General features: G+C 43.6%; 1 protein-coding gene across 1 annotated transcript; it reads left to right on the forward strand.

The window, feature by feature from the left end:
* Window positions 1-266: 266 nt before the first annotated feature.
* On the forward strand, window positions 267-25,215 carry LOC128046741 (carboxypeptidase A4-like). The gene is made up of 11 exons (XM_052638921.1): window positions 267-403; window positions 5,567-5,648; window positions 6,056-6,190; window positions 7,445-7,543; window positions 11,280-11,381; window positions 13,202-13,306; window positions 14,083-14,193; window positions 15,347-15,437; window positions 19,264-19,463; window positions 20,553-20,637; window positions 25,031-25,215. Exons 1-11 carry the CDS (start codon window positions 267-269, stop codon window positions 25,213-25,215), a joined length of 1,332 nt encoding a protein of 443 aa, XP_052494881.1.
* The last annotated feature ends 2,397 nt before the right edge of the window (window positions 25,216-27,612 follow it).

Genomic DNA, 27,612 nt, shown 5'->3' on the forward strand with positions numbered 1-27,612 from the left:
CCATCCATGGGATTTTTCAGGCAAGAGTACTGGAGTGGGGTGCCATTGCCTTCTCCACTCAAAAAACGATACTATAAAACCAAGTGTTGAGCAATACAGGACCCTTGTCACAGACTTTTCCAGCCTGAGGAGCAGATTCCTGACTTTGTAGGTCAAGAGGCTTGGCCTTTATCACTCAAAAGAAATGGAAGAGGCATCAAAGACCCACTTGATGTACTGTCAGAGTTGCAAGGGTGCTTGGGAATCATATTAGCATTTTTGAGGACATGAGTCTGCCTCAGACTCCTTATAAACACAGCTTGACTCAACCACTCTATGACTGGCATCCTTGGAACATGAAGTGGATACTGTTCTTTGGGGCCCTTATTGGGTCTGGCATTTGTGACCAAGAAACATTTTCTGGGTAAGTTCCTTTTGGACTTAATACTTAGTTCAGAGATACAGGAACCTACTAGATTTGGACATGAATGGCTGATTGTACCTCAGGTGGTATGGTGCTGGGAGGGAAGACCTGGATTCCTGTCCCAGCTGTGCCCCTGTATCATCTTGGACCAATTACTTCTTTCTCAGGCTCAGTTTTAGCTGTCTTGTCAAAACTAGATGGTCTTTGGTCCCTCCCCAGCCCAGTAATTCCTGCCAGTTCTTTCTTCCTGGTTTATTCCTAAGGTCAGTTTCAGGCATCTCCTACTTTGTTACTCCTGTGCTATGAACTACTAAGACTTACCAATTGTTTCTAATTTCTGCTGTGTTTTGTTCTTGATTATTCACTGAGTTGTGTCTAACTTTTATGACCCTATGGATGGTAGCTTGCCAGGCTCCTCTGTCTGTGGGATTTCCCAGGCAAGAATACTGGAGTCGGTTGCTCTTTCCTTCTCCAGGGATCTTTCTGACCTAGGGATTGAACACGTAGCTCCTACATTGCCAGGTGGATTCTTTACCGCTGAACCACCAGGGAAGCCCAGTTTCTGTCATACTTAGAGGAAAACCTGGGTCACAGGCTTCTTGGCTTCACCTTCCTGTTAACGGTTAAGGTTTGGCAGACCCTTCTTGGTAGCATCTGGCATATGGAGATTTGATGGGTCTTGCTTAGCCTTAGCTATGAAAGGCAACCATACACCTGTTCATTCTGTGTGTGCACGTGCACACGCACATGTGCTCCACGTGGAATGCCTTTTGGTTTACAAAGGAGAGGACATTTGGGAGGTAGGAGAGATGAAAGGATGCCATGGTACCCTACTGGAAGATTGAATTCTAATAACTCATTACTGCATAATGCTTTGCCATTTGCAAAGAGCTGTCACGTACATTATCTTTTGGATCACACAATTCTGCCAGGCAGGGGTGTTATTTTCCTCAATTTAAACAGGAAAAAAATTCAGCCTTAGAAAGATTAAGGAACCTGCCCAAGGCTACTTAGCTGGTAAGCAGGGGAGTTGGAACCCTGAATGCAAAACCCAAGTGCAGTCCATGGGGTCACAAAAAGTCGGACATGACTGAGCAACTGAACAACAATCTCCAGAAAGAATCCTATATCTAACTGATTTGTCTATATCTGTTAGTTTACTCTCTGTTATACTATCTGGCTAAAGGGACTTTGAGATTGTTTATTGAAGTAATTACTTACGTGTGATTGAGTAATTTTTATGTTGATGACTTCCGTTCACACCTGGTCTCTACTGCCAAATAGCTCAGAGCACTTAGGCATAACAGGTGGTAAGGGAAGGAGGTTTTTCTACAGGCAGCTCAGCAGTAAGTGTGTAATACCTACATTTGCTGCTATGTGGGCTGACGCATAGAGCTCTCAGGCTCCCGCTGCACCTATTCACATGGCTGAAAAAAATCTTTATTTCTCAAGATACAGACTTCTCATATAATGCAGTGGACACCTGGGTTGATACTGCTTGCCTGGGGTCTGGAGTGCTCACCATAGGAGCTTACACAGAAAGCTCTGTGTGCCTGAGCAAATTGCAGACAGTTTTAATTAATAGTGTTATCCTTACCCCCAAATCTTTCTCGCCTTATAGTAGGGAACCCAGCAAAGGTGGAGGAATTCTTCCTGAGGTCCATAGACATAGCCTAGACACCCAACTTGGTGAACATTTAGAGCAAGGGGAAGTTGTTCTCTGAGAATTCGAGTGGTTGGATAGCCAGGAAGCAGGTTGGGTTATAGGGGGAACAGTGCTAATGGAGATGGAGGTGATGGTTTCATCCCCCCTACACCCTCAGTCTCTGCTCCTTCCGCCAGTCTCACCTACCTCCCCAGTCTCTCTCACTCTGCTGGTGTCTTCTGTCCTGGGCTCCGCTCATCTTAAGGATAGGATGGTGGCCAGGATGCCTAAAGGTGTACAGCAAGCAGAGAACAGGAAAGAGTTGCAGAACTTGTCGCATTGGCAGTAACTGGTAAGCATTTAAGAGTTCCATGAAATCATCTCAGATGTGGTGGCTTCTAAGACTGGCTGGGGATGCAAGGAAGAAAGGCACAAAGAACATGCTGCTTGGCCACCCACATGGTGAAAGCGGGGAGGGATAGAAGCTCAGAACCAGGATGACTACTGACTGTCCAGAACATGGGATGAGTGTGAGAGTGACAGAGTGGATCACTAACCATTGTGTTGGCAGCAGCTGCCAGTCCAGGTATTGGAGAGCACCAGAGTTAAGAAGAGCTGTAGGAACACCTACCTGTGGGGAGTAGGAAGGGTAAAATTGGCAACCTGCAAACCCCAGCATGTCCCCCTCCCCAGGCCAATTTTCCATCTTCAGAAAGAGCTTAAATCTTTGAAAAGATTTCCAGATGGTGGAGATAGGTTATGTTCCACCACCCACACTCTCAGGGTGCATTTTCCAAATAGAGACAAAGACAGTGAGGGCAAGAGAAAGGCTGCCCTTCACCTGGCACCCACTTACGTTTTTTGTGCTTCTAGGTATGGATGAACTTATGTTCATGAGAATAATGTTAGATCCTCCTTGCCTCCTGCCAGTTTTTAGTGCCATCTGAAGATTGTCCTTAACATTGTCTTTTCTGGTTGAGGAAAACCTTATGGGTGATGAAGGTTGGTCCTAAAGCCTGGGTGAGAGATTGGCTAGGCAGATAAAGAAAAGGGCTGGATATCCAGGCAGAGGAAACAGCATGTGCAAAGGCATAGGAGGGCAAAATGTATGGTGAATTTGGGATTTGAGTGAGGCTGGAGCCAAGAATGTGTAGGAGGGAGAGACGGAGGAGAGACACGTGGGGAAAGACTCTATTCTGTACCAGCTCTTCCGCCCTGCCTGTCTGCATGTTACAGATGTGTCTTTATCCTTTGGAGCTGGGCTAATTAGGATGTAATGAAATGAGCTGTGAGTTTAATCATCATCAGGGCCAATTAGATTCCCTGTACTCCCTTGTGGACTGTGCCCAGGAGTATGAAAGTTCTGCTGTGAAGTTATCACTTTCGGGAGAATTAAAGCACATGGTGTGGATGAATGTGTAACATGATTTTAATATTCTTAAGAGCCCATTATTCTTATGTTCCTCTTTTTTTCTCTTCCTATTCCTTCTCCCTCCTTGTTCTCTTTGTGATACTCTAGTCAATGCTGTATTTTACCGATGCCTCATTTTGCTAACAAAGATGCCAGTGCACAGGCACTTTTCAGAACACCCATTTAAAAATTTTTATTTATTTTTGATCGGAGGATAACTGCTTTACAATATTGTATTGGTTTCTGCCATACATCAACATGAATCAGCCATAGATATAATATGTCCCCTCCCTCTGTACCTCCCTCCCATTCCACCCCTCCTCCTCCCCATCCCACCCCTCTAGGTTATCACACAGTCCCTGTTGAACTCCCTGCGTCAAACAACAAATTCCCACTGGCTGTCTGTTTTACATTTGGTAATGTATGTTTCCATGCTGCTCTCCATTCTTTCTTCCCTCTCCTTCCCACTATGTCCACAAGTCTGTTCTATGTCTGTATCTCCACTGCTGCCCTGCAAATAGGCAGAACACCCATTTTTAAGATGCCTCTTTTTCTGGAGTATTGAGGACAGGTTGTGACAGAGCATGAGTTCTACAGATAGGTTCTGGTACTCAGCTAGGAGGAAGGGTTTCCCTTTTGTTTTAAACCTGTTACTTTTGCAAGGCTGCTTGCCTGTATCAGGGAAATGGTGGTTTGATTCCCCATCTTCCCAGGGCTGCAGTCCAACATCTAGCAAGTCTGTCAGGTTCGGACTGATACCTGCCAGCCAGTGGCTTCTCCACTGTGGCCTCAGAGACTCCCATGGGATGCACTTGGCTGCCCACCTCTCAGGACCCTGTGGAGACCAGATGAGCAGGGGGAAAGTGAGGCTTCAGCAATGGCGTTCCCTTCAAATTTGCTGCCTGCAACAGAAGCAACTCTGCAGCGGACCTTACCTCCTTAGAGGCTAGACCAGACCCCCTGGAGACCCCCCAGAAGTTCCCAGAACAAAGTTAAGCTCTGAGAGTTCATCCGGATTAGACCGGTTTTCTGATGAGGAGATGCTGATCTGCCACGTGAGGCTGCACGTTTAGCTCCCTGTGACAGAACCATTTTCTCTGTCAACAGGTCCTTCAGCCCACAGCCGTCTCCAACAGCTCTTCCCGCATTCATTTGTGTCAAAAGGATGACGCATGTGACAGTGTTGAGTGCCGATTCATTCGGGCCGTCACCTAGCAACGGCCTAATGGCTCCCCTGGCTCTCTGAGCCGGCTGAGAGCACAAAGGCAGCTTTTCAGGCTTGGCCTTCTCCCACCCACACACAGGACTTCGGGGGCCTCTACCCCTGCTGCTGCCGCAGGAGCTAAATGATGTATAGGAAACAAGTGCAGGACGAACAACAAAGGGGGACTTGGGACTGGCCAGCTTCCTTCTGGGCCCTGTCAGAGCCCCATTGGGAGGATGAATCCCAAATTCAGCCCCAGCACCATGCATTTGTGTAGGGCTCCGGAGCTGGAAGAGCCTGGAGAGCACCCAGCCTCTCCCCTCTTTGCTAAGAGGAAAAATAACTAACCCTCCCAGGATGGAAGGTCTGTTCTCTTTCCTTGCTTTTTCCAGCGTGGACATTCAGCCAGTTTCAGTCCTAGACCTTGACAGTGAAGAAGTGCCTCTTTATGTCGTGAGTTAGCTTTGCGTGTAGCTCAGGAACATTCCTTTCTGCAAAATATATATGTTTTTCATTATAAAGCAATATGACCACATTACAGAAAACAGATACGAGGGGAAAAAAGTAAGTCATCCATAATCCCATGACCCGAACATAAGCACTGTCAGCATTTGCTATATTTCCGTTGTCTGTTTTTCTTCCAATGCATCTGCTTTTTCCATACTTACAGTCATGGCATACATACAATTTTGTGTCCTGCTCTTTCACTTAATATTTCCCTGAAAGTTATATACCATAAGCACTTTTTCATATTTGCCACATAGCCTTGTTTTTAGTGGCTATATATTATAACCAAAGACTAGACCATTTCCTTTCATTATGTCTGGGATAGTAGACCTGGGGTTTATTTGCCAGCTGAAAGCTTTACCATTATCTTTTGCTTTTTCCCCCCACTTTCTCCAGGCACCAGGTTTTCAGAATTAACGTCAGAAATGAAGATGAGATCAGCAAACTCAATCAGCTAATGAATTCAGACAACCTTAAGGTACCTAGTTCTCTTTCTCTTGAGTATTAGTTAACCATGGTGGGAGAAGACTCTTGCAGCACTGGCATTGTTATTCCTGAAGAGTTTCTGTGTATAATCCTATATTAATCAACACGTCTTTATACAACGGAGAGAGTTGGTGGGGAAGTGCTCTCCAGGGAGATGGGGTCCTCAGCAGAGGGCTTCATCTTTTTGCCATTGACTTGTTACTCCTTGAGCTTTGCCGTGTGTTGCCTGCTGGGCAGGCCTGACCAGATAAAACTGTGAAACAGCAGAAGTTTGCCCTTGTGCAGAACTCAGCTTCTCAGGGACCACCCAGCCTTTTGGCAGTTGTTCTAGAAGAATGAGTTCATTGTGGTTTTTACCTGAACTATCCTTTAACCTGGTTTCACTTCTTTTCTCTTCAGCTCGACTTGTGGAAATCTCCCTCTACCCTCGGTCATCCTGCAGATGTCCTGGTCCCTTCTTTCAGTCTGCGGGAAGTCAAATCCTTCCTGGAGGACCATGGCTTAGAGTACTCAGTGACCGTTGAAGACCTGCAGGTGGGTAGGCCAAGGTCCCTCCACTGGTCTTGCATAGGACCAAGCAGCCAGAGTGGACTTGGAACATTTTCAAGTTCTGGCCTCATTCTTCTCCAGTGAACAGATGAAGACATTGAGGTATATGGAAGTAAAGTGCAGTGACTTGTTAGAGGAACATGTTGTGCTAGAAAGGGCTTACATGGCAAAAGGGCTTACATGGCAAACCAGTCAGATCTGGATCCAAATCCTGATTTTGCTAACTACTAGCTGTGTGATTTTGGACAAACTGTTACCCTCTTGAGACTCTGTTCCTTCATCAGTAAAATGGTAATAGTTATACCTACTTCATACAATTAATTGAGATTAAGTGCTTAAATGTACATAAAATGTCTAACAGTGCATGGTATGTCATGGCTTTCTCACAAGTATTAAGTCTCTTTTTTCTTTTTTGAAATCAAGAGGGAAGAATAGAATGTGTGCTGGTGGGAAGGTGCTGAAGGCCAGTCATAAAAAATATCCTTTGAGAATTCTTTCAAAGGATGTTTGGTCCAATGGCTTCACACTTTCATTGCAAGGGGGAGAAGTTCAATCCCTGGTCAGAGAACTAAGATCCCACATGCCATGTGGCATGGGCAAAAATAAATAAATAATAAATAAGCATGGTTGGTGAAAGGGAGAATGTTACCAGCAGCCCCTAGCAGAGTCAGCGTCACTGCCCAAATCAGACACCAGCCTCACGAGCTGTATTTGAACAGCAGGACAGTGTCTGGCTCACGTTCTCTCCTTCACCGAGGTGGGTTGTGGGCTAATTGGTGATTTGGCCTGGGAGTTTCCTGATGGTGTGAGCAGCTGTGAGCTTATTAATCATCCTCACATGTCACAGACATCTGCCAGGAACCTTCAAAGTAGGAGTGGTTGTAAGAATTTCTTTGTTTCTGAATGGTTTCCCAAGCTGGGTATTTCAGAGGCACTGGATACCAGATGCAGGCTGACGTCTAGAGAATTCGTAGTATAGAATAACCAAATGGCACATATGTTGCTTCCAGGGAGAAAGTGAGTTTTGAATGAGGTGATGTACATTGGGCTCCAAGAAGTAAGATTTTATAGATACGGGGAAGAAATCTGACCCTCTTTTACACCTTGACATTTATGCTTCTTGATATGTGTGCTGAGGGTGCTGCCATCTTGGCCAGCCCATATCCCAAGGTAGAGTGGAAACAACATGAACCTCTGTCCCCAGAGAATCACTTTGTAATGTTGCCATGTCTGTTTCAGACCGTTTTAGATAGTGAAGACCGAAAACTGCAACGCAGTGTACGCCAAGAACTGAGCAGTAATTGCTTTAACTATGGGGCCTATCACACCCTGGAAGCTGTAAGTATTTCAGAGCAGGTGAAGATCAGATCATTGGCCTTCTGGGTTTTGTAACCCCTCTCCTTACTTCCTGGAGGTGTTAGTCCCTAGTACAGTATGCCTACAATGAGGGGTTAAAATGTGTACACTTCAATTTCTTTCTAACTCTTGGGTTGTTTATCTCCTAAGAGCAGAGTGAAATGCAAACTGAACATTTACTCCCACATGCATCCTTCTTTTCTTAAGCAACCCCTCAAAGAAAACCATGAAGTAATTGCAACCATTTTCAGTCCTCGTAATTCAACCTTGTTATATTCCACCAGAATCCCTGTACTTTATTCACCCAGATTAAAGTGTTACTTATCCCAGGCAAATAGACAAGTGATTATTTCCAAGGTTAACCAAATATTTCCACTCATTTATCATGAATACTTATAATGTATATTTGTTCCATAATACATGTTGGTGCTGTGTTTAGTTAGAAATCACTTACATAAATGGCTTTCAAGGTAAGCCAACCCTTCAAATAAGAAATTTGGAACAGAATAATTTAATGTAATATTGGAATTTGAAGAACCAAGAAGGACTGGAATGGAACTGAATCACGTAGCCTATGGTTTTCTTAGGCCGCTCAATGTTTTTTTCCTTAGTCTGGAAATTCTCTGCTAACTCAGGAACAAACCCCATATCTAAACTGGTATTCTGTTTCCTATAGCTGAATATATATCCAAAGATAGAGTTCCTGGCATGCTTTTCATGAGGCATATACTTTGAATTATTTTTCTTTCAGATGAGGTTTTTTCCCCAAGCTTTTTTTCCACTTCTTTCCCAGGATTGTCAGTAGCTTTGTTTATTGTGTACACTTGGCCATACTGCCTCTTGATCCCTCTTGTGACCAGTGACATACATCTGCAACACAGCTGGATAAAGTCAGGAGTTCAGTCCAGGGCCATGGATGAAAATGGAGCTGAGGCCCACACAGGGATCCAACCCATGGTGATAGCCTCATTAACATGGGACACTCCTGAGCTGAGCTAACAGGTTGCAAATGTCACCCAAGATTCTGGAAACACCATCCCCTCACCTGACTGTTGCAGGATCCTCACATTCCTATCCACTCAATTTTGTTCTCTGACTTGAGGTATCATTGTCATCTGGCTTGCAGCAGAAGGCTGCTCGTATTCAGTTCTTTCTAAAAACAGCTTTTAGAAGCACATATCCCACAATCACTTGAACCTTCTTAGGTCTCTGAAGGGAATTCCATGTTTGTCTCTGCCAGGGTTTCTAATTTAAGACCCTTTGTGCATATTGTTGTGGTGGCAGTTACTTTTGTTATTGTTGTGGGTAAGCTTTCCCCTTGTGTTGGCACTGTGAATTTGCAACCCCATGTCTGGACACAGCTTGTTGTTTTAACTTTTCCTGAGTAATTCTCCTCTCATGACTCCAGGCAGGCATCTGGCTTCTGCTCCACTTTCTAGGGTTGGTGGGTAGAGTTTCCAGGCTCTTTTCATGGCCATAATTACCACTTTCCAGCTCCAAGTTGGAACTTGCTCCTTGCTCCAAGCAGGGTCCTTTGCCCTCTACTCCTCTTCCTGGTTGCTGTAAACCCTCAGAACCTAAGACAGATATCTAGCCGTGGGGCTTCATCTTTTGTCCTGTACTCTGTTAGCTTGCTCTCTCTTCATTTCTGGCACAATTTTTCCTTTCTTTTTTTTTTTTTGGCTTTTAAATTTGGCTGGGACTCATTTTCATAGTATTTTATCTGGCTTGCCTGTATATTTGAGAGCGAGTTTCTTGCTCAGTCTGCCATAATGTCTGCAAGTCTGATAAACCCTTTAAGCTTGATTTTATTGTGTATTGATTGCACACTTTCCTTCTCTGTAAAGCTCCTTCTTTCAAATTTAAGGTCTAAATATAAATTCATTTATTTCCTTATTTCAGCCCTCAAAAAGTTTGAACAACTAAGGTGGATGAATTCCATTTAAAGCAAACCTTTTCTTTTTTCTGAAAGCAAATGAAAGCATTCATAACCTTGCTTTATTACAGCTCTTCAATTGAGAGATCAAAGTCTTTAGAAGAATCACTTCCAAAGTGGAGTGCTTGTACAGTGGGGTGTAAGCAAGATAGTCCACTGGAATGGAGGAATAAACTGTTGCAATTTCTATTTATATTTCTACATATATTTGAATTTATTATTAATGTAACAACTTTTGTTTCTATTTTTTGTTTTATAATGTACATAATATACTTGTGTGGTATTATATATATTTATAGTACATGCTGAATTTTCATTCTAACTGATGGGAAAAGTGATGAAAAAAAAAGGAGGAGGGTTCTTTCAAGAATCTTGGCTAAATGGGGCTCTTGCTGGTTATCTAGACTCAATTCAGTTCAGTTGCTAAATCCTGTCTGACTCTTTGTGACCCCATGGACTGTAGCATGCCAGGCTTCCCTGTCCTTCACCAACTTCCAGAGCTTGCTCAAATTCATGTCCATTGAGTCCTTGATGCCATCCAACCATCTTGTCCTCTGTCCTCCCCTTCTCCTCCTGCCTTCAATCTTTCCCAGCATCAGGGTCTTTTCAAATGAGTCAGTTCTTCTCATCATGTGGCCAAAGTATTAGGGCTTCAGGTTTAGCATCAGTCCTTCCAATGAATATTCAGGACTGATTTCCTTTAGGATTGACTGGTTTGATCTTCTTGCAGTCCAAGGGACTCTCAAGAGTCTTATGCAATACCATAGTTCAAAAGCATCAATTCTTTGGCACTAAGCTTTCTTTGTGGTCCAACTCTCAATCCATACATGACTACTGGAAAAACCATAGCTTTGACAAGATGGACCTTTGTTGGCAAAGTAATGTCTCTGGTTTTTAATATGCTATCTAGGTCGGTTATAGCTTTTCTTCCAAGGAGCAAGCATCTTTTAATTTCATGGCTGCAGTCACTATCTGCAGTGATTTTGGAGCCCAAGAAAATAAAGTCTGTTGCTGTTTTCATTGTTTCCCTATCTATTTGCCATGAAGTGTTGGGACTGGGTGCCTTGATCTTAGTTTTTTTGAATGTTGAGTTTTAAGCCAGCTTTTTCAGTCTCCTCCTTTACTTTCGTTAAGAGGCTTTTCAGTTCCTCTTTGCTTTCTGCCATAAGGGTGGTGTCATCTGCATATTTGAAGTTATTGATATTTCTCCCAGCAATCTTGATTCCAGCTTGTGCTTCATCCAGCCCAGCATTTTGCATGATGTACTCTGCATATAACTTAAATAAGCAGGATGATAATATACGACCTAGACTAGTATAGTGCAAAGGGCCACACTTTTGGAGCAGTATCTGTATAAGTGTTTCTACTCTTATTTAATGGTCTGTAATTTTGTGGACAAATAAAATGTGTTTTTCTCTAGAAAATCATAGAGATGGATTCTTAGGCAGTCTGCTTAATAATAAGCATTTCATAATGTCAACCCCAAGGTTAGGGGACTATAAAAAAATCATTAATATCAACAAAATAAAGTTCACAGATAATACAGCATGCTTGGGGCTGGTGCACGGTGATGACCCAGAGAGACGTTATGGGGAGGGAGGTGGGTGGGGGGTTCATGTTTGGGAACGCATGTACACCCGTGGTGGATTCATGTCAATGTATGGCAAAACCAATACAGTATTTAAATTAAAATAAAGGAAAAAAAAAATAAAGTTCACAGATACCCATCTAGAGCTGAACAAATTTTTTAAATGCCCCTGTGTTTACTTTTTCACGCTTCAGATTCATAAAGAGATGGACTTCATTGTCAAATCTTATCCTCGCTTGGTGAGCGCGGTGAAGATTGGGCATTCATTTGAGAACCGGTTGATGTATGTACTGAAGGTGAGGTTCCATGCATCTTGAAGGGCCCGACTGGACTCAGGCTCCTGGTTCCTTGTGTCTAGGACTCAGCCCTCACACTTTTGAAAGAGGCAGCTTATAAGGACCTCCTTGACTTCAGGGAGGAGGGTGAGGTGGGGACACCTCTGCTCGGGTTAGAAGTTGTTCTGACACAGGGTCCCCTGCTTCTGCTTGTTGTGAATGGAGTTAGAAGGAGCACATCCCTTTCCAAGTTTTGGCTGAAACGCAGGATCAAGAAGAGGTGAGTGGACTTCCCTGGTGGTCCAGTGGTTAAGAATCCACCTGCCAATGCAGGGGACCTGGGTTCAATCCCTGGTCTAAGAAGATTCCACAAGCTGAGGGGCAACTAAGCCGTGCACCACAGCTACTGAGCCGATGCTCTAGAGCCTGTGTGCCACAACTACTGAGCCTGCAGCTACTGAAGCCTGTGAGCCCTAGAGCCTTGCTCTGCAACAAGAGAAGTCACCGCAACTAGAGAAAGCCCACGCAGAGCAATGAAGACCCAGGGGAGCCAAGAAAATCTACAAAACTTGAAAAATGAAAGAAGTGGGAGGTGGTTAGTGTTTCAGAAGGCTTTCAGATTGGCCACAGTCTTTTGCCTCCATTCCCATCTTCTGTAAATATGAAGACAAATTGGGATGGGTCTAAAAATTCCATTCTGCTTTTTAGGGGTACTTATTGGAAAAGCAATCTAGGAGGGTAATTTTGGGGTTGGTGTAATTTTAAGCGCAGTCTATGATCCTTGGCTGCATCAAGACTAATTTCCAGATATTTCTAACAGATTTTAGGTCTATATTGGCAAAAGAGGCAAAGAATTTATGGCAGTGACATAAATTACATAAATAATCCAGCCAAATGAATAAAAAGGAATTTGGAGATATAAACCATGGAATAAGTGATGGTGCCTAGAATTTGTCAAACCCTTAGATCCATGTAGGTCCTGAGGGATCCAGGCTTACAGCAGTGGTGAAATTACCAGTGGGAGAAGCCCTGCCTTTGAGCTGGTTGCTGTCAAATAATCTACATAAATTTAGATTATTTGCCAACTGATGGAGAACTTTGCTTCATTAGCACCAAACTCTGACCCAAGGGGACCCAACACTAAAAGGGAGCAGTCAGAATTCATTTCATGCAGTGAGCAATAGTGAACCCTCCCTTCCTCATTTTAAAACTGATTTCATTTATGGCATCAGCTGGAACAGGCTGGTTCATGCACTTTTGTGTCTCTCTCTGCTGAGATACCATTTGAGGTCATTCAAGAGACATAAAGCGAAAGTGAAGTCACTCAGTTGTGTCCGACTCTTTGCGACCCCATGGCCTGTAGCCTACCAAGTTCCTCCATCCATGGGATTTTCCAGGCAAGAATACTGGAGTGGGTTGCCATTTCCTTCTCCAGGAGATCTTCCTGACCCAGGGATTGAACGCAGGTCTCCTGCATTGTAGGCAGACACTTTACCATCTGAGCCACCAGGGAAGTCCATTTAAGAGACATAATATTATCTCTAATCACACTGACATTATAATTCACAATAGCAATTGTTTCCCCTTCCCATTTGCTTCCAACCTTGGAGTGGTTCAAGCTGCCTGGAGCTGTGGTGCTGCAATTGGGCCCTGCCAGTCAGCTAATTAAGCTCCTCGACCTGGAGAAGCCTGATAAATGGATCCTGCTCTCAGGAACATTTGGCCTCTGAATGATCTTAAATGGTTTAAATGAATAGGGGCGAGCTGGGAAGAAGAGAAGAGAGGTGAGTAGACACACAGCCAGACAGAATTGTAATTTTCTGGCCTCTTTTTCATTCCAGTTCAGCACTGGAAAAGGCAGCCGGCGGCCGGCCATTTGGCTGAATGCAGGCACCCATGCCCGTGAGTGGATCGCACCAGCCACGGCAATCTGGACTGCGAGAAAGGTCATGTCGCCTAGTATTAGCCCAAAATTCTGCAGGGCCAGGGGTGCCCTGTACTGTACTATGCAGCTGTACCTGGGGTGGGGGTATGGTAGGTTAGGAGGGTACTCTCACAGGAACAATAGGCTGGAGGAGTCTTTTCAAATTGGCGAAACAAAAGATCAGAACCCCACAGTCAGCCTCATAGTTTAGCTAAATGGCAATGTCCGCTCATAGCAGTGAGCATACTAATAATGAGCTGTAGCGGTGGCCCCAAATCACTGACACATAGTCAGTCCTGCAGGAAGGGACCAGGGCCTTCTCAGCAGCAAGGCTCAGATAATTTTTACCTTCAGTCCCTTTCAGGCTCCCCTGGCCCTCAGGGACCTCATGCTATCTCCATGCTCTGTCCCTCTGGAAAGTCTAGTTTAAGCCAGTTCCAGGGAGGAGGGGTGGTGCGAGTGGAGGATCCATCTTCCCCAACCCTAGCACAGGGGCTCATGTTCCTAATAACTATTATGATGTGTGATTCTCCCTTCCCTTGCTCCTACCCCCTGGAAGGAAGAATAAACCAGGCAGCCCAGGACTCATTGAAGTTGGTGTCATCAGGTAGCCATGTTCCCTCAGATTTTGAAGTGCTCTGTGGGCTTTGCAGAGAGCTGCACCTACAAGGGTGGCAGGGAGACTGCCAGAGGGTAGATGCTGTTCTAGGAGCTGGGCATCTGGGGAAGATACTCTGACTTAGATCTAGCAACCCAGCCTGCAAAGACATAGCTGACAAGCATGTTGTCTTTGCTTAGATTGCATGTGATTATGGGAGAGATCTGGCCATCACCTCCATCTTGAAGAAAATGGATATTTTCTTGTTGCCGGTGGCCAATCCTGATGGATATGTGTACACTCATACTCACGTGAGTAATACTGACAGGTGGGCTGGGCTTGGAGTTAAGACCTGTTTGTTGATTTCCTTGCTTTGTGACTGCATAGACCTTTATCTATGACCTTAGATAAAAATTCCATAAAATGTGCACTTTAGGAGCTTCCTTGGGGGGGGGGGTCTCATTTTCCAGTCATTCTCTGGGCTAATGGTTACCAGGGAATGTTGTTTTTTCTTATAGAGAATCGTCTAATGAACTCCCTGTTATGGATCTTGAACAATTATCAACACTTTACCAATCTTCTTTTCATTTCTTTCCCTCCCACGTATTTTTTTTTTTCTAACGTGTTTTAAAGCAAATCCCTGACATCAGGTTACTTCATTCAAAACTTCTTTAGTCTTCATCTCTAGTTGATGATAATTAAAACACTACCACTACAACAGTAAAAAAATTGGATGGAAGTTTTTCAATGTCATCTGATATCCCTAATTATCTTTAAAATGTCTTTTGAGTCAATTTGTTGAAATTAGGATCCAAATAAGGTCTGTACCTGTATTTGGTTGTTACAACTATGCAGGCTTTTTAATTATACAAGGTCTTCCCTACCCCTGCCCTGCCCCCACATGTCTTTTAGAACGACATTCATTTGTTGGAGAAACCCAAGTAAATTGTCATGTAGAATGTGTCGCATTCTGAATTTGCCTGATGACTTCTTTGTTCTGTGCCATTTAATTTATTCCCTCATGCCCTGTGTTTCCTGTTCACTTGTGGTCAGATCTAGCTGCTCAATTGGAATCAGGTCAATTTTTTAGGCAAGGGTTAAATAGTTGCTGTGCACTTGCTATCACATCAGTTATCACTGAGGCTGATAATGTCCATTTGTTCCACTTTGACTGAAGCCCTAAATTATTCAATGGATTCAGGTGGCATCAGGTCATTTTGGGGAAGTCCTTTTCTCCCGATCAGGAGGCTAATTCTCCCTTCTGGGGAAGGAGAGGAGACTCCGCAGTTAGAGAAGGCCGAAACCCTGATGATCCTCCAGATCTCTGAAGTTGCCTCCAGAACTTCAGGCAGCTTTCCCCATCCATGGTGCCATCTCTATAATAGGCCCCCCAAAGAAAATCTTCACCTCTTCTGTGCCCTGACCCATCTCTGAATGCTGTTTCTTCCTTGGTGAATTTTTCAGAACCGATTATGGAGGAAGACACGGTCTGTAAATCCTGGAAGCACCTGCATTGGTACTGATCCAAATAGAAATTGGAATTCTCATTTTGGAGGTAGGTGGGGGAGAGAGTTATTAAATCCTGATACCTCTGGGTAGCCTGGTCCTCAGGTCTCTGAGCTGGCAGTGAGGGAACTGGTTTGTAGGCTATCTCCATTGCTGGTTCACTGAGAAACTGGGCAAATCCCTTACTCTGTGTATCACTCTATATTATTGTTCACTGTAATTTTGAAAGGGAATGACTGAGCAGTTTCTGTCCTCCTGAGAGAACACTATTATCTTTAAAACTATTCTATCTTATACAAATCCATGGGCTGACTTTCTACCTGGCTGTCCTGGTTCCTGGGCAAGTTACTGAATGGTGGAAACGCTCTTGGTAGTAACAGAAGAGAGCAATTAGCACTATTACCCCAACAGGCAGGATGACGTTGTGAAGATTAAACTATAGCAGTTTACCCTTCAGTTCAGTTCAGTCGCTCAGTCGTGTCCGACTCTTTACGACCCCATGAATCACAGCACGCCAGGCCTCCCTGTCCATCACCAACTCCCGGAGTTCACTCAGATTCACGTCCATTGAGTCAGGGATGCCATTCAGCTATCTCATCTTCTGTCATCCCCTTCTCCTCCTGCCCCCAGTCCCTCCCAACATCAGAATCTTTTCCAAAGAGTCAACTCTTTGCATGAGGTGGCCAAAGTACTGGAGTTTCAGCTTTAGCATCATTCCTTCCAAAGAAATCCCAGGGTTGATCTCCTTCAGAATGGACTGGTTGGATCTCCTTGCAGTTCAGGAGACTCTCAAGAGTCTTCTCCAACACCACAGTTCAAAAGCATTAGTTCTTCAGCGCTCAGCTTTCTTCACAGTCCAACTCTCACATCCATACATGACCACAGGAAAAACCACAGCCTTGACTAGCTGGACCTTAGTTGGCAAAGTAATGTCTCTGCTTTTGAATATGCTATCTAGGTTGGTCATAACTTTTCTTCCAAGGTGTAAGCATCTTTTAATTTCATGGCTGCAGTCACCATCTGCAGTGATTTTGGAGCCCCAAAAAATAAAGTCTGACACTTGTTTCCACTGTTTCCCCATCTATTTCCCATGAAGTGGTGGGACCAAATGCCATGATCTTCATTTTCTGAATGTTGAGCTTTAAGCCAACTTTTTCACTCTCCTTTTTCACTTTCATCAAGAGGCTTTTTAGTTCTTCTTCACTTTCTGCCATAAGGGTGGTGTCATCTGCATATCTGAGGTTATTGATATTTCTCCCGGCAATCTTGATTCCAGCTTGTGTTTCTTCCAGCCCAGTGTTTCTCATGGTGTACTCTTCATATAAGTTAAACAAGCAGGGTGACAATATACAGTCTTGATGTACTGCTTTTCCTATTTGGAACCAGTCTGTTGTTCCATGTCCAGTTCTAACTGTTGCTTCCTGACTTGCATACAGATTTCTCAAGAGGCAGGTCAGGTGGTCTGGTATTCCCATCTCTTTCAGAATTTTCCACAGTTTCTTGTGATCCACACAGTCAAAGGCTTTGGCATAGTCAATAAAGCAGAAATAGATGTTTTTCTGGAACTCTCTTGCTTTTTCGATGATCCAGTGGATGTTGGCAATTTGATCTCTGGTTCCTCTGCCTTTTCTAAAACCAGCTTGAACATCAGGAAGTTCACGGTTCACGTATTGCTTAAGCCTGCCTTGTCGAATTTTGAGCATTACTTTACTAGCATGTGAGATGAGTGCAATTGTGTGGTAGTTTGAGCATTCTTTTGCATTGCCTTTCTTTGGAATTGGAATGAAAACTGACCTTTTCCAGTCCTGTGGCCACTGCTGAGTTTTCCAAATTTGCTGGCATATTGAGTGCAGCACTTTCACAGCATCATCTTTCAGGATTTGAAATAGCTCAACTGGAATGCCATCACCTCCTCTAGCTTTGTTCGTAATGATGCTTTCTAAGGCCCATTTGACTTCACATTCCAGGATGTCTGGCTCTAGATGAGTGATCACACCATCATGATTATCCGGGTCGTGAAGATCTTTTTTGTACATTTCTTCTGTGTATTCTTGCCACCTCTTCTTAATATCTCCTGCTTCTGTTAGGTCCAGACCATTTCTGTCCTTTATCGAGCCCATCTATGCATGAAATGTTCCCTTGGTATCTCTAATTTTCTTGAAGAGATCTCTAGTCTTTCCCATTCTGTTCTTTATTTCTTTGCATTGATTGCTGAAGAAGGCTTTCTTATCTCTTCTTGCTATTCTTTGGAATTCTGCATTCAGATGCTTATATCTTTCCTTTTCTCCTTTGCTTTTTGCTTCTCTTCTTTTCACAGCTATTTGTAAGGCCTCCCCAGACAGCCATTTTGCTTTTTTGCATTTCTTTTCCATGGGGATGGTCTTGATCCCTGTCTCCTGTACAGTGTCACGAACCTCATTCCATAGTTCATCAGGCACTCTATCTATCAGATCTAGGCCTTTAAATCTATTTCTCACTTCCACTGTATAATCATAAGGGATTTGATTTAGGTCATGCCTGAATGGTCTAGCAGTTTTCCCTACTTTCTTCAATTTAAGTCTGACCTTGGCAATAAGAAGTTCATGATCTGAGCCACAGTCAGCTCCTGGTCTTGTTTTTGTTGACTGTATAAAGCTTCTCCATCTTTGGCTGCAAAGAATATAATCAATCTGATTTTGGTATTGACCATCTGGTGATGTCCATGTGTAGAATCTTCTCTTGTGTTGTTGGAAGAGGGTGTTTGCTATGACCAGTGCATTTTCTTGGCAAGACTCTATTAGTCTTTGCCCTGCTTTATTCCCCATTCCAAGGCCAAATTTGCCTGTTACTCCAGGTATTTCTTGACTTCCTACTTTTGCATTCCAGTCCCCTATAATGAAAAGGACATCTTTTTTAGGTGTTAGTTTACTGTTAGATGTATAAATATGAACCTCTGCCCTTTGATGTTATGGAAAGAGAATGAGAATTAGGAGATGTGGGTTCTGAGTTCTAGCTATGTAAAAATCACCCCCACAGTAGTGCCAACTATATGCTATATAGCTTCCCATATATTATCTTATTTATTCTTCTGACCTAGAGAGTGAGTTTTCTTATTGGAAATGGGACAATGGAAGCTCAGTGACAATCTCAAGAGCATACGGTTGATGAGATTTAGGAACTAAACTCACTTTTCCATTCCAAATTCTGGTGGTTCTCTTTCACTGTTCCACAGCTGTACTGATGTTTTGCTTTTGATGTGATGTTTTAATGTAATGGTTTTAATTTTCTTACTTGCATAGACATACCACACAAACCATTGGGGGAAAAATAATGTGATTGTGAGGAAGGAGCTGATAAAAATGTGGCATCAAAGCTAAGTCACAACAGGGATGCTTTCACATACATGTCAGATACCTTTGGGGGCTATATTGTGAAGTAATACAGAAGGCAATAATTTTAAATATCTGTCAAATAATCAAGAGATTTTAGCCACAACAATAGATTATTTTTGGCAGCACTTGGCCATTAAGATCTGAACCAAGAGAATTAGTTGGAGAATAAATGGAGTCATTTTCATTATTAATTAGTATTCATATTAATTATCAAGAATACATATTAATTACTCATTGTAAAATATGACATTAATTGTTGGTGATACAGTACAAGGTCAACTCTATCTATTTAAATGAGTCTTATCAATATTCCTGCTCAACACTGGCAGATTCAGCACTCCAATTCCACACCCTCCCCACAATATATACACATTGCAGACTAGATTATCAGGGTAGCCAGCAGTGGCCTGTGCATGCTTTCTGCCTCTTCTCTGGGTGGAGAATCCTGCATTTCTATTTCCTTAGCCTATGGGTTAACATTTCTGCTTGGGTCACTCCCCACAGGAGCGGGAACCAGTAGGGACCCTTGCTCTGACATGTATCATGGACCCCATCCCCATTCAGAAGTGGAGGTGAAATTGGTGGCAGATTTCATTGCAGATCATGGGGACTTCAAATGCTTCATCGACCTGCACAGCTACTCGCAGCTGGTGATGTATCCATATGGCTACACGACTATGAGAGTCGGGGATGCTGATGAACTGGTAAGTGGTATATGTGTTTCCTCTGGGTGCTGCTACAGTGGTGGTTCTCAGGCTTTGTAGAGAAAGTCCAGAAGCTGGGCTTGTTTCCAGAAGGGCCCAGTGTTCTCTCTCTGTTCTCTGCAATGTGCCATCAGGCCTACTGGGAACAGGAAGAAGATGATCCTCCTTACTTCTGTGTTTGCTGTGAGTTCCAAGATCCACACTGGATGCTGTTTTTCCTTCTCACTTGTCTTTCTGACCAAAATGTATTGCAGATCCACTGCTCGTCAGGAACTGTGGGCGGCATTGTGGTGGGCAGGGGGGAGGTGCTCCTCCCTCGGGGTGTGGTCCCGGGGGTGCTCTGTGTTGCATGCAGTGCTTCACCCCAGGATGTGAGCAGACGCTTGGGGTGGACTCTCTGGAGTGGGCCTGACACCTGCAGAGTGACTGCAGGCCTCTCTCTCTCTGCTGGTGTGCTGGAGTGTGCCCCTCTGCCGGGGGGTCACAGCTACAGGGCTTATGACTAGGTGTGGGCTAGATTCTGGTCTCAAGCAGGTCCTCTGTGTAGGGCACATCCGTATATGGTGGCCCTGTCTCCACCTCCACTCTGAGAACACCCAAACTCTTAAAAGGTTTTCTCTTGAACATACTTGCCCTTCCCTTGTCTTCATGAACATGACAGTCCCTTCCCTCAGGTTAGGTGAACATGGTGATGCCTTTACTAGATTTCTAATGGGCTGGTGAGCAGCCCTCCAGATCTGTAAAGAGCTGCAGTACAGCACCCCAACTTGAGTTTATAATACACCTGTTTTCAGAGCACTTATCTGGCCTTCTTCCACCTCTCTCCTTACCCTGGTCCCAAACTGGAAGTAAAGAACTGAGGATGTGATAGAAGGAGTTGGAGGAACCATTACGTTTTTCTCACTTTATAGTTAGGCCTTGGCTCTGGTCAGATGGGAAAGAAGGAGGCCAGAAGGGAACTTTGGGTGGTGGGGAGGGGTTGGGGGTGGGGGTTCGGGAATCTTCCAGTCCACTGCAGTACAGAACAGCTGAGGAATGTCTGGCTTCAGAGTCCATTCTTTCTCACTCTAATGATCTCCCTGCTCCTAGGATATGGTGGCGCAGAATGCAGCCAGAGCTATGGCTTCCTTGTCGGGCACTCAGTACCGAGTGGGTTCTGTCGGCTCCACTATCTGTAAGTACTCCCTGAGTTTACTGGTTACTAGGGAACACTTGGAGAGGATACTTGAAGCTGGAGAAGAGCCGCAAGACAGCCTTTTTTTTTAATGTTGTAACCTGTTTTTGTTGCTAGTGATAGGCTGAATTTATGTCAAGTCCATGTGGTGGTAGTTGTTGCAGGCAGCCATCTTCATCAAACTGGGGTGGTGGTACCAGGGCGTGGAGGGAACCCCCTCACCTTCCTGTCTGTAATGAACACATGCATAGCAGGCTTGGTTTAGGAGGTCCTCCCAACAGTCATTAGCATAGAGCTGAAAAAACAAAAAAACTGTGAAGACTCCAGACCTGACAAGGGTCTTGAGACCTATCACCTACAACTCAACCTCAGTGTCAGGAAATACCCTTGTTTTCGTTTCTCGCTGAAGTGTTTCATCTGAGCATTTCACTCTGTTCCTGCTGAGATCCTTCTAGTTCCGTTATTCTGTGATCTGATCTTTAAATTTTTAGATCAGATTGAAGGATATGATTGTTTTCCAAGGCCCTAGCTATAAATGGGGAATAGAAACACAAAACATGGGAAGCTAAGCTCCTTTCAAACAAGTGCCCTTCTCCCCGTCTGGTGCCTCCCCTGTAAATAGTTTTCCAACAGTTGGTCTGCCCTCAAAGCCCCTGAAAACTTGCCGATATTGCTTTCCTTTTCCATACTGTAACTTGCTCTCCCGTCCTACTTACTTTGCCCTCAACTGCTGTTCTCAGTCTTCCTCTTCTGCGAAGATTCTCCATCCCACCTCCTAGGTCCTCATCTGTACTCTGAGCTCAGCGCTCTTGTCTGTATTTCACATGCCACCAAGCTGCATAAAGCACTTAGCAGGATGTTGATGTTTGTGTTGCTAATTGCATCAACAAGCTAGTAATTACTCATGGTTTATCATTACTAGTTGTTGAATGGGAACACCTCTGAGAACAAACATATCAGAAGAGGTTCACCACCCTCTATTTAATTAGTCAGAACTGAGCCCTACGCCAAAGAGAGTTAAAGGAACTTGGCAGGAGCCTTTTGAGGAGGTCCTCTCCAAAGATCTCTGCAGGTCACCAGAGTCCTGGTCTTTGGGTCTAAATGCCAGTTTAAAGAATAGCCTTTTCCTCCCATATCAAAAAACATTCTTCTTCCCAGCTGTGCCCAAAGTAAGAGATACTCATCAGATTGCTCCAACAGAATAGGAGAAAGGCTCTCCTGAGTGTTATCAAGAGACATAATATTTTCTACCTCTTTCAAGAGTCCATCTTCTGTATTTTTAATAGGCTTTGCCTGCCCTCCTTTCTTCCCCTAAATGAAATTAATTTTTGTATAAAAACACTAACTCTCTGGGTTAGGGTGTGTAGGATATAAATACTTGACATTTGTTCCTTCAAGTGCTGACCCTTTCCTTAGATTAATCCTTTTAGATGAATTATAATATACATTTTAGATGAATTATAAAATTTGTATATATTATTCAATTATACAAATTATTTGTATTTGTATAAATATAAATAATTCTAAAATGGATTTTCACACTCTCCTGCCTTCTTTGAGCATGTAGAAGAGATGTAAGTTCCTTTCTTCATGACTGAGTGGCCTTCTGGATGTCAGTTGTTGTATCTTGAAAGCCTTCTGTGCTATATTGGACTGTTCAATCCTTTTGCTAAACAGCTGAGCTTATTTTGCTTCTTTAATTCTTGTGTCTGCTTTCTAGAATTTTCATGTCTCCTTCCTTAGGCCACCTTCCTCTAGCAACCCTTTCCCCTCCTCTTCAGAGATTCTGATCTACTAAGGGCTTAGAAACAAATTCTTTGAGCTTGTTTGGCTCATGGGTAGATTGTGAGTTTTAAGGATATTCATGACAGCATTGTTTAGTTATAGAAGACTGGGAAGCACCTAAATGTTTATCAGTAGAGTACTGAATAAAAATGTATTTGGTGCATTGCTACAGCGAAATGGAAAAGGAAATGGCAGTCCACTCCAGTATTTTTGCTGGAAAATCCCATGGACAGAGGAGCCTGGCAGGCTACAGTCTATGGGGTCAGAAAGAGTCGGATATGATTAAGCAACTTCATCTCATTTACAGTGAAACAGTATGCAGCCCTTAAGTGAATGAGGTGGATCTGTATGTGCTAATGGGAAATAATCTTCAATTGTTAACTGAAAAATAGCGTGTGCACACCAGTGTTATTAGTATGTTCCCAGTTATATTTAAAAAAGAGTAGGTAGGTAGACTTAGCAAGGACCCAAGTAAAGTGAAGTTCTTGAATCTGATCACTTTGTTCAGCAGAGGTCCTCTTGCCCTCTTCCTGAATTTAAAACCTGTTCTAAAATACTTGAGCTTGCTAGGTAACTTGCTGGTACCATAGTCTGTTTCTTATTCAGCATTTTTCTCAAGGTAGAGAAAATCTGTAGGAATTATACAGGAATTTCAGAGAGATTAGGAGAGCCTATTCCATAACCTTAGGGAACATGTAATTGCAGCTGAAGCAGCATCTCTGCTGCTGCTGCTGCTAAGTCGCTTCAGTCGTGTCTGACTCTGTGCGACCTCATAGACGGCAGCCCACCAGGCTCCCTTGTCCCTGGGATTCTCCAGGCAAGAATACTGGAGTGGGTTGCCATTTCCTTCTCCAATGCATGAAAGTGAAAAGTGAAAGTGAAGTCACTCAGTCGTGTCCGACTCAGCGACCCCATGGACTGCAGCCTACCAGGCTCCTCCATCCATGGGATTTTCCAGGCAAGAGTACTGGAGTGGGATGCCATTGCCTTCTCCGTGAAGCAGCATCTCTAGAAAATCACAAATGGTATCATAAGAAACAACGTTCAGAAACAATGGAAGAATGAAGGGACTCATATTTTCATTTGACAGACATGTGTATATTATGGGCTTCCCTGGTAGCTTAGTTGGTAAAGAATTTGCCTGCAATGCAGGAGACTGCCACAACACAAGAGACACAGGTTCAATCCCTGGGTCAGGAAGGTCGCTTGGAGAAGGAAATGGCAGCCCACTCCAGTATTCTTGCCTCAGAAATCCCATGGACAGAGGAGCCTCGTGGGCTACAGTCCATGGGGCCACAAGAATTGCACACAACTGAGCAACTAAACCACCACCACCATATGTTATATATGTATATATATATTATATATATATATATATACACACATATATAACATTCTAACTGAACCCCAAGTAGGTTGAAGAAAGCATGGGCTTTGTCATCAGATGGATTTGAATTCCAGCCCTGCCGTTTTCCATCTATATTTTCTTAGACAAAGTATTCTATTCTGAGCCTGGATTTTTTTCTCATCTGAAAAACAAGGATAGTAATACCCACCTCATTGGTTTATTAAAGATTAAATGTAAACTTACCAGTATGATGACTGGCTCATGGTAGATGTTCAACAAATGATAGCTGCTATTGACATTGCTATTTTATTATTCGGTATCATCTACACTACACCTTTATCCAGTTTCTGCTAGAGTTTGACTGGAAGAAACAGGAAAACAGGCCTTTTGCCTTTCCTCAGCCTTTTGACAAAGGGAAGTCCCAAGTGCTTCCTTCCCTCTGGGTTGTTAGTTACCTCTTGAGATGCAAAAAGTTATCCTAAAATTTAGCAGCTTAAAACAATAAACATTAATTTTCTTATACAGTTTCTGTGTGTCAGGAACGCAAGAGCTGCCTAGCTGGGTGGCTCTGGTTCAGACACTCTCAGGAGGTTGCAGTCAAGATGTCTTCCAGGGTTACAGTCATCTAGAGGCTTAATGGGGCTGAGGGTTCTGCTTCTCAGACTCACTCTGGTGCCTGCCAAGTGATTGCTAATTGTTGGCAGTGAGTTTTTCACCACATAGACCTCTTTATAAAGGTCTGCTTGAGTGTTCTTACAGCGTTAACAGCTGGCTCTATCAGAGCCAGTAATCCAAGAGAGAGCAAGGGCAGAAGCCATGATATTTATGACCTAGCTTTGAAGGGTGCACACTTTCATTTCTGCAGTCAAACAGATCATGTTGGCCCTGTCTAGTGTAGGAGGGCATTACACAAGGATGTGAATACTAGGAGATAAGGATCATTGTGGCTGTGTTGGAGGCTGCCTCCCACACTCTGCAGAGATTGGCTTCTAGTGACCTGAAGGAGTCCAAACAGTGAATTGGTGACAAGTGGAAATGAGGATTTAAAATCTCTTGGATTGAGACTAGTGAAGACCTTCATGGTGGAGGACAGTCTGAGACATAGGGATCAGGTCAACATTTGTGTGTTGTAGGCCTGATGACTTCCAGAAAGAACTATAGATCACTAAGGAACCACAGGTTGGCAGAGCTCCTAGACCCATCCCATCTAACCCTGAAAGGAACTAGGCTTCAAAGTATTTTCTGTTTTTGACTTAACAGATGCATCCAGTGGGAACAGTATTGACTGGGCATATGATAATGGCATCAAGTATGCGTTCACTTTTGAGTTGAGAGATACTGGTTTCCATGCCTTCGTTCTGCCAGCCGACCAGATTATCCCCACTGCACAGGAGACCTGGCTGGGGCTGAAGACCATCATGGAGCATGTGCAGAACAGCATCTAGAAGAGAGCCTCGTTCTGTCTACATTTTATATTCTCTTGTCCACACAGACACAGAGGCCATTATTAAAGAGAGCTTATTGCTTCACACGTGAGTCGGAGTCTTCTGGCTTTGTAGAGAACACAGATCAGCCACCTGCCAGCCCCTTTCCTTGTAGTTTGTGCATTCTGGCCGTGTGCTGAGAGAAGCACTTCTGCCAGCCTGCTGTGTTTTGGTTCCGCTGTTTCACTGAGCCCTCTATATGCCTTTCCTTCCACGTAGCTGGGTGGGCAAGCCACACTTAGGATCAACCCTTGCTGGGTGGCATGTCTCTACCTCATGTTTAGATCAAAAGGCGTGTGGAATGGTTCTCTAGTTTCATCTGATCTAGCCACACCCATGGCCTTGCTCTGGTGGGGGCCACAAGGGAAGTGCTGTGGGAGGTAATGCTTGTCTTTTAGACTGGTCTCACAGATGTCATAGAACTTCCTTTAACTGATCTCACTCCTTCTTGAACATATTTTTCTTTGAAAAATAAATCCCATAGGGTCATCAGTACAGGTCATCCCTTTGTTTTGTTTTTGTTCACTCTTAGTTTGAATATAAAATATAGACTCACATCTCATCACTGGGTCAAAAATTCCCAGATATTACAATTCTGATCACATTCTCCCCTTTATTATTCAGTGTAACTGGGATCCAGAAGGTGATCTGTGTCCTCATAGGTACTGCTCACTCAGAAAGCCTGGATTAAGTGCTGATCTAATATAACAGCAGGATAGCTAAATTATCCCCATCTGTCCTGATGGGCTCACCTCTACTTTGCCTTTTGAACTTCAGAGATCTTTCTCTCACCCTGTTGGTCCTAAATTACGCTTCTGGCTTGAGTAATCTTACTACACTTGCACATCCCTATTTGTTCTCTGGTGTACCTTGTGTTTCCTTCTCCTGGTTTTCATTTTTTGGTTTTGATCTTTAAAGTTGCTTTCTCTGTTTTGCATCCTGGACCTTGAGTAGCAAGGTGGAGCAAAGATTCATCAGTCAGGCTCCTCTTGTTACATTCTTCCTTAGCATATACCATCTGCCTCTTTTATTTTCTCTCTCTCTTTTATTAAATTTGCTCTTTTCAAACATGTCTGTAAATCTTACCCTTCTGCCTAGGATTTGTGCAGCATCTGGTATGTGCTCATAAGCCAATAAATATTCAATATGAGTCTCCTGATCATCTTCTATTCTTTGCCTTCACCTGAATGGAACCAAGCCATGGTTTTGAATATGCAGCTCTTTATAATGTCAAAAAGTCAATTTTAATCCCTGTCCATATCACATGACATATCCTTCTCCATCAGGCTGAGGGGCCTCCAGGGTAATGTTACCTTGGTGACTGCGCTCTGGTCCTGGGTCTAGTTCTTAGTTTTTCAGCTCAAAGGCTTGATATTTTTTGTGTCTGTATTGATTAGACTTGGGGATGCTGACTCACGCCTAACAGAGCTCAGATGAGGCACATGATAAAATCAGAATACAAATTTATTAATTTACATCATGGCATGTAACTGTTTAGTGGATTGGGTCCTCACGTCGGCCTGAACAGTACATTCTCTCCCTGTAGGCAAAGATACATGGGAAGCCAAATTATAATCAGAAGGTTGTTTAGTGAGCGGGGCGTCAGAGCAAGGAAAGTTAATTACAGTCTATGATTAGAATTTTTAATGGTATCCAGCTCTAATAGCATGAAACATCTAATTCTATAACCAGAGCACACCTGCCAGCCAGCTGGTCGTTTGTGTTGGCTAGTCAGGGCTGCTTCAGACCAGACAATGCCTCAGTAGATATAACATGCTTGCCTCTGTGACTTGCCTGTAACCTCTGTTTGTGGAACCCCTTGCCCACCCCCAAGATTGAAATGGTCCTTTAGATTCCTTAAGAGAAAGATTTATTGAACAAGGCATAAAAAACCATAAAAGAATACCTGTGACTATAATAACATTAAGAGATATCATTAAAAGATGCTATAAAATGAGAAAACAAGTTGGAAATTAGAAGATAGCCATAATATTCATAATACACTCAAAAGACAAAGGACATACAAAGAACTCCTACAGATTAGTAAGAAAAGGACAAATAATCCAATAGAAAAGTGGATGAAAGATATGAGCAAGCACTTCACTTAAGAAGTGGTAACAGGTATTCTGATAACATAGAAGAGATGATTGGGGCTTCCCCCATGGCTCAGTGGTAAAGAAACTGTCTGCAGTGCAGGAGCTGCAGGAGAAGCAGGTTTGATCCCTGGGTCAGGAAGATCCCCTGGAGGAGGCCATGGCAACCCACTCCAGTATTCTGGCCTGGAGAGTCCCATGGACAGAGGAACTTGGCAGGCTACAGTCCAGAGGGTGGAGTTCCCTGGTGGCTCAGTGGTAAGGA

Source organism: Budorcas taxicolor, chromosome 4 (assembly GCF_023091745.1).
Source record: "Budorcas taxicolor isolate Tak-1 chromosome 4, Takin1.1, whole genome shotgun sequence".
Taxonomy (NCBI): domain Eukaryota; kingdom Metazoa; phylum Chordata; class Mammalia; order Artiodactyla; family Bovidae; genus Budorcas; species Budorcas taxicolor.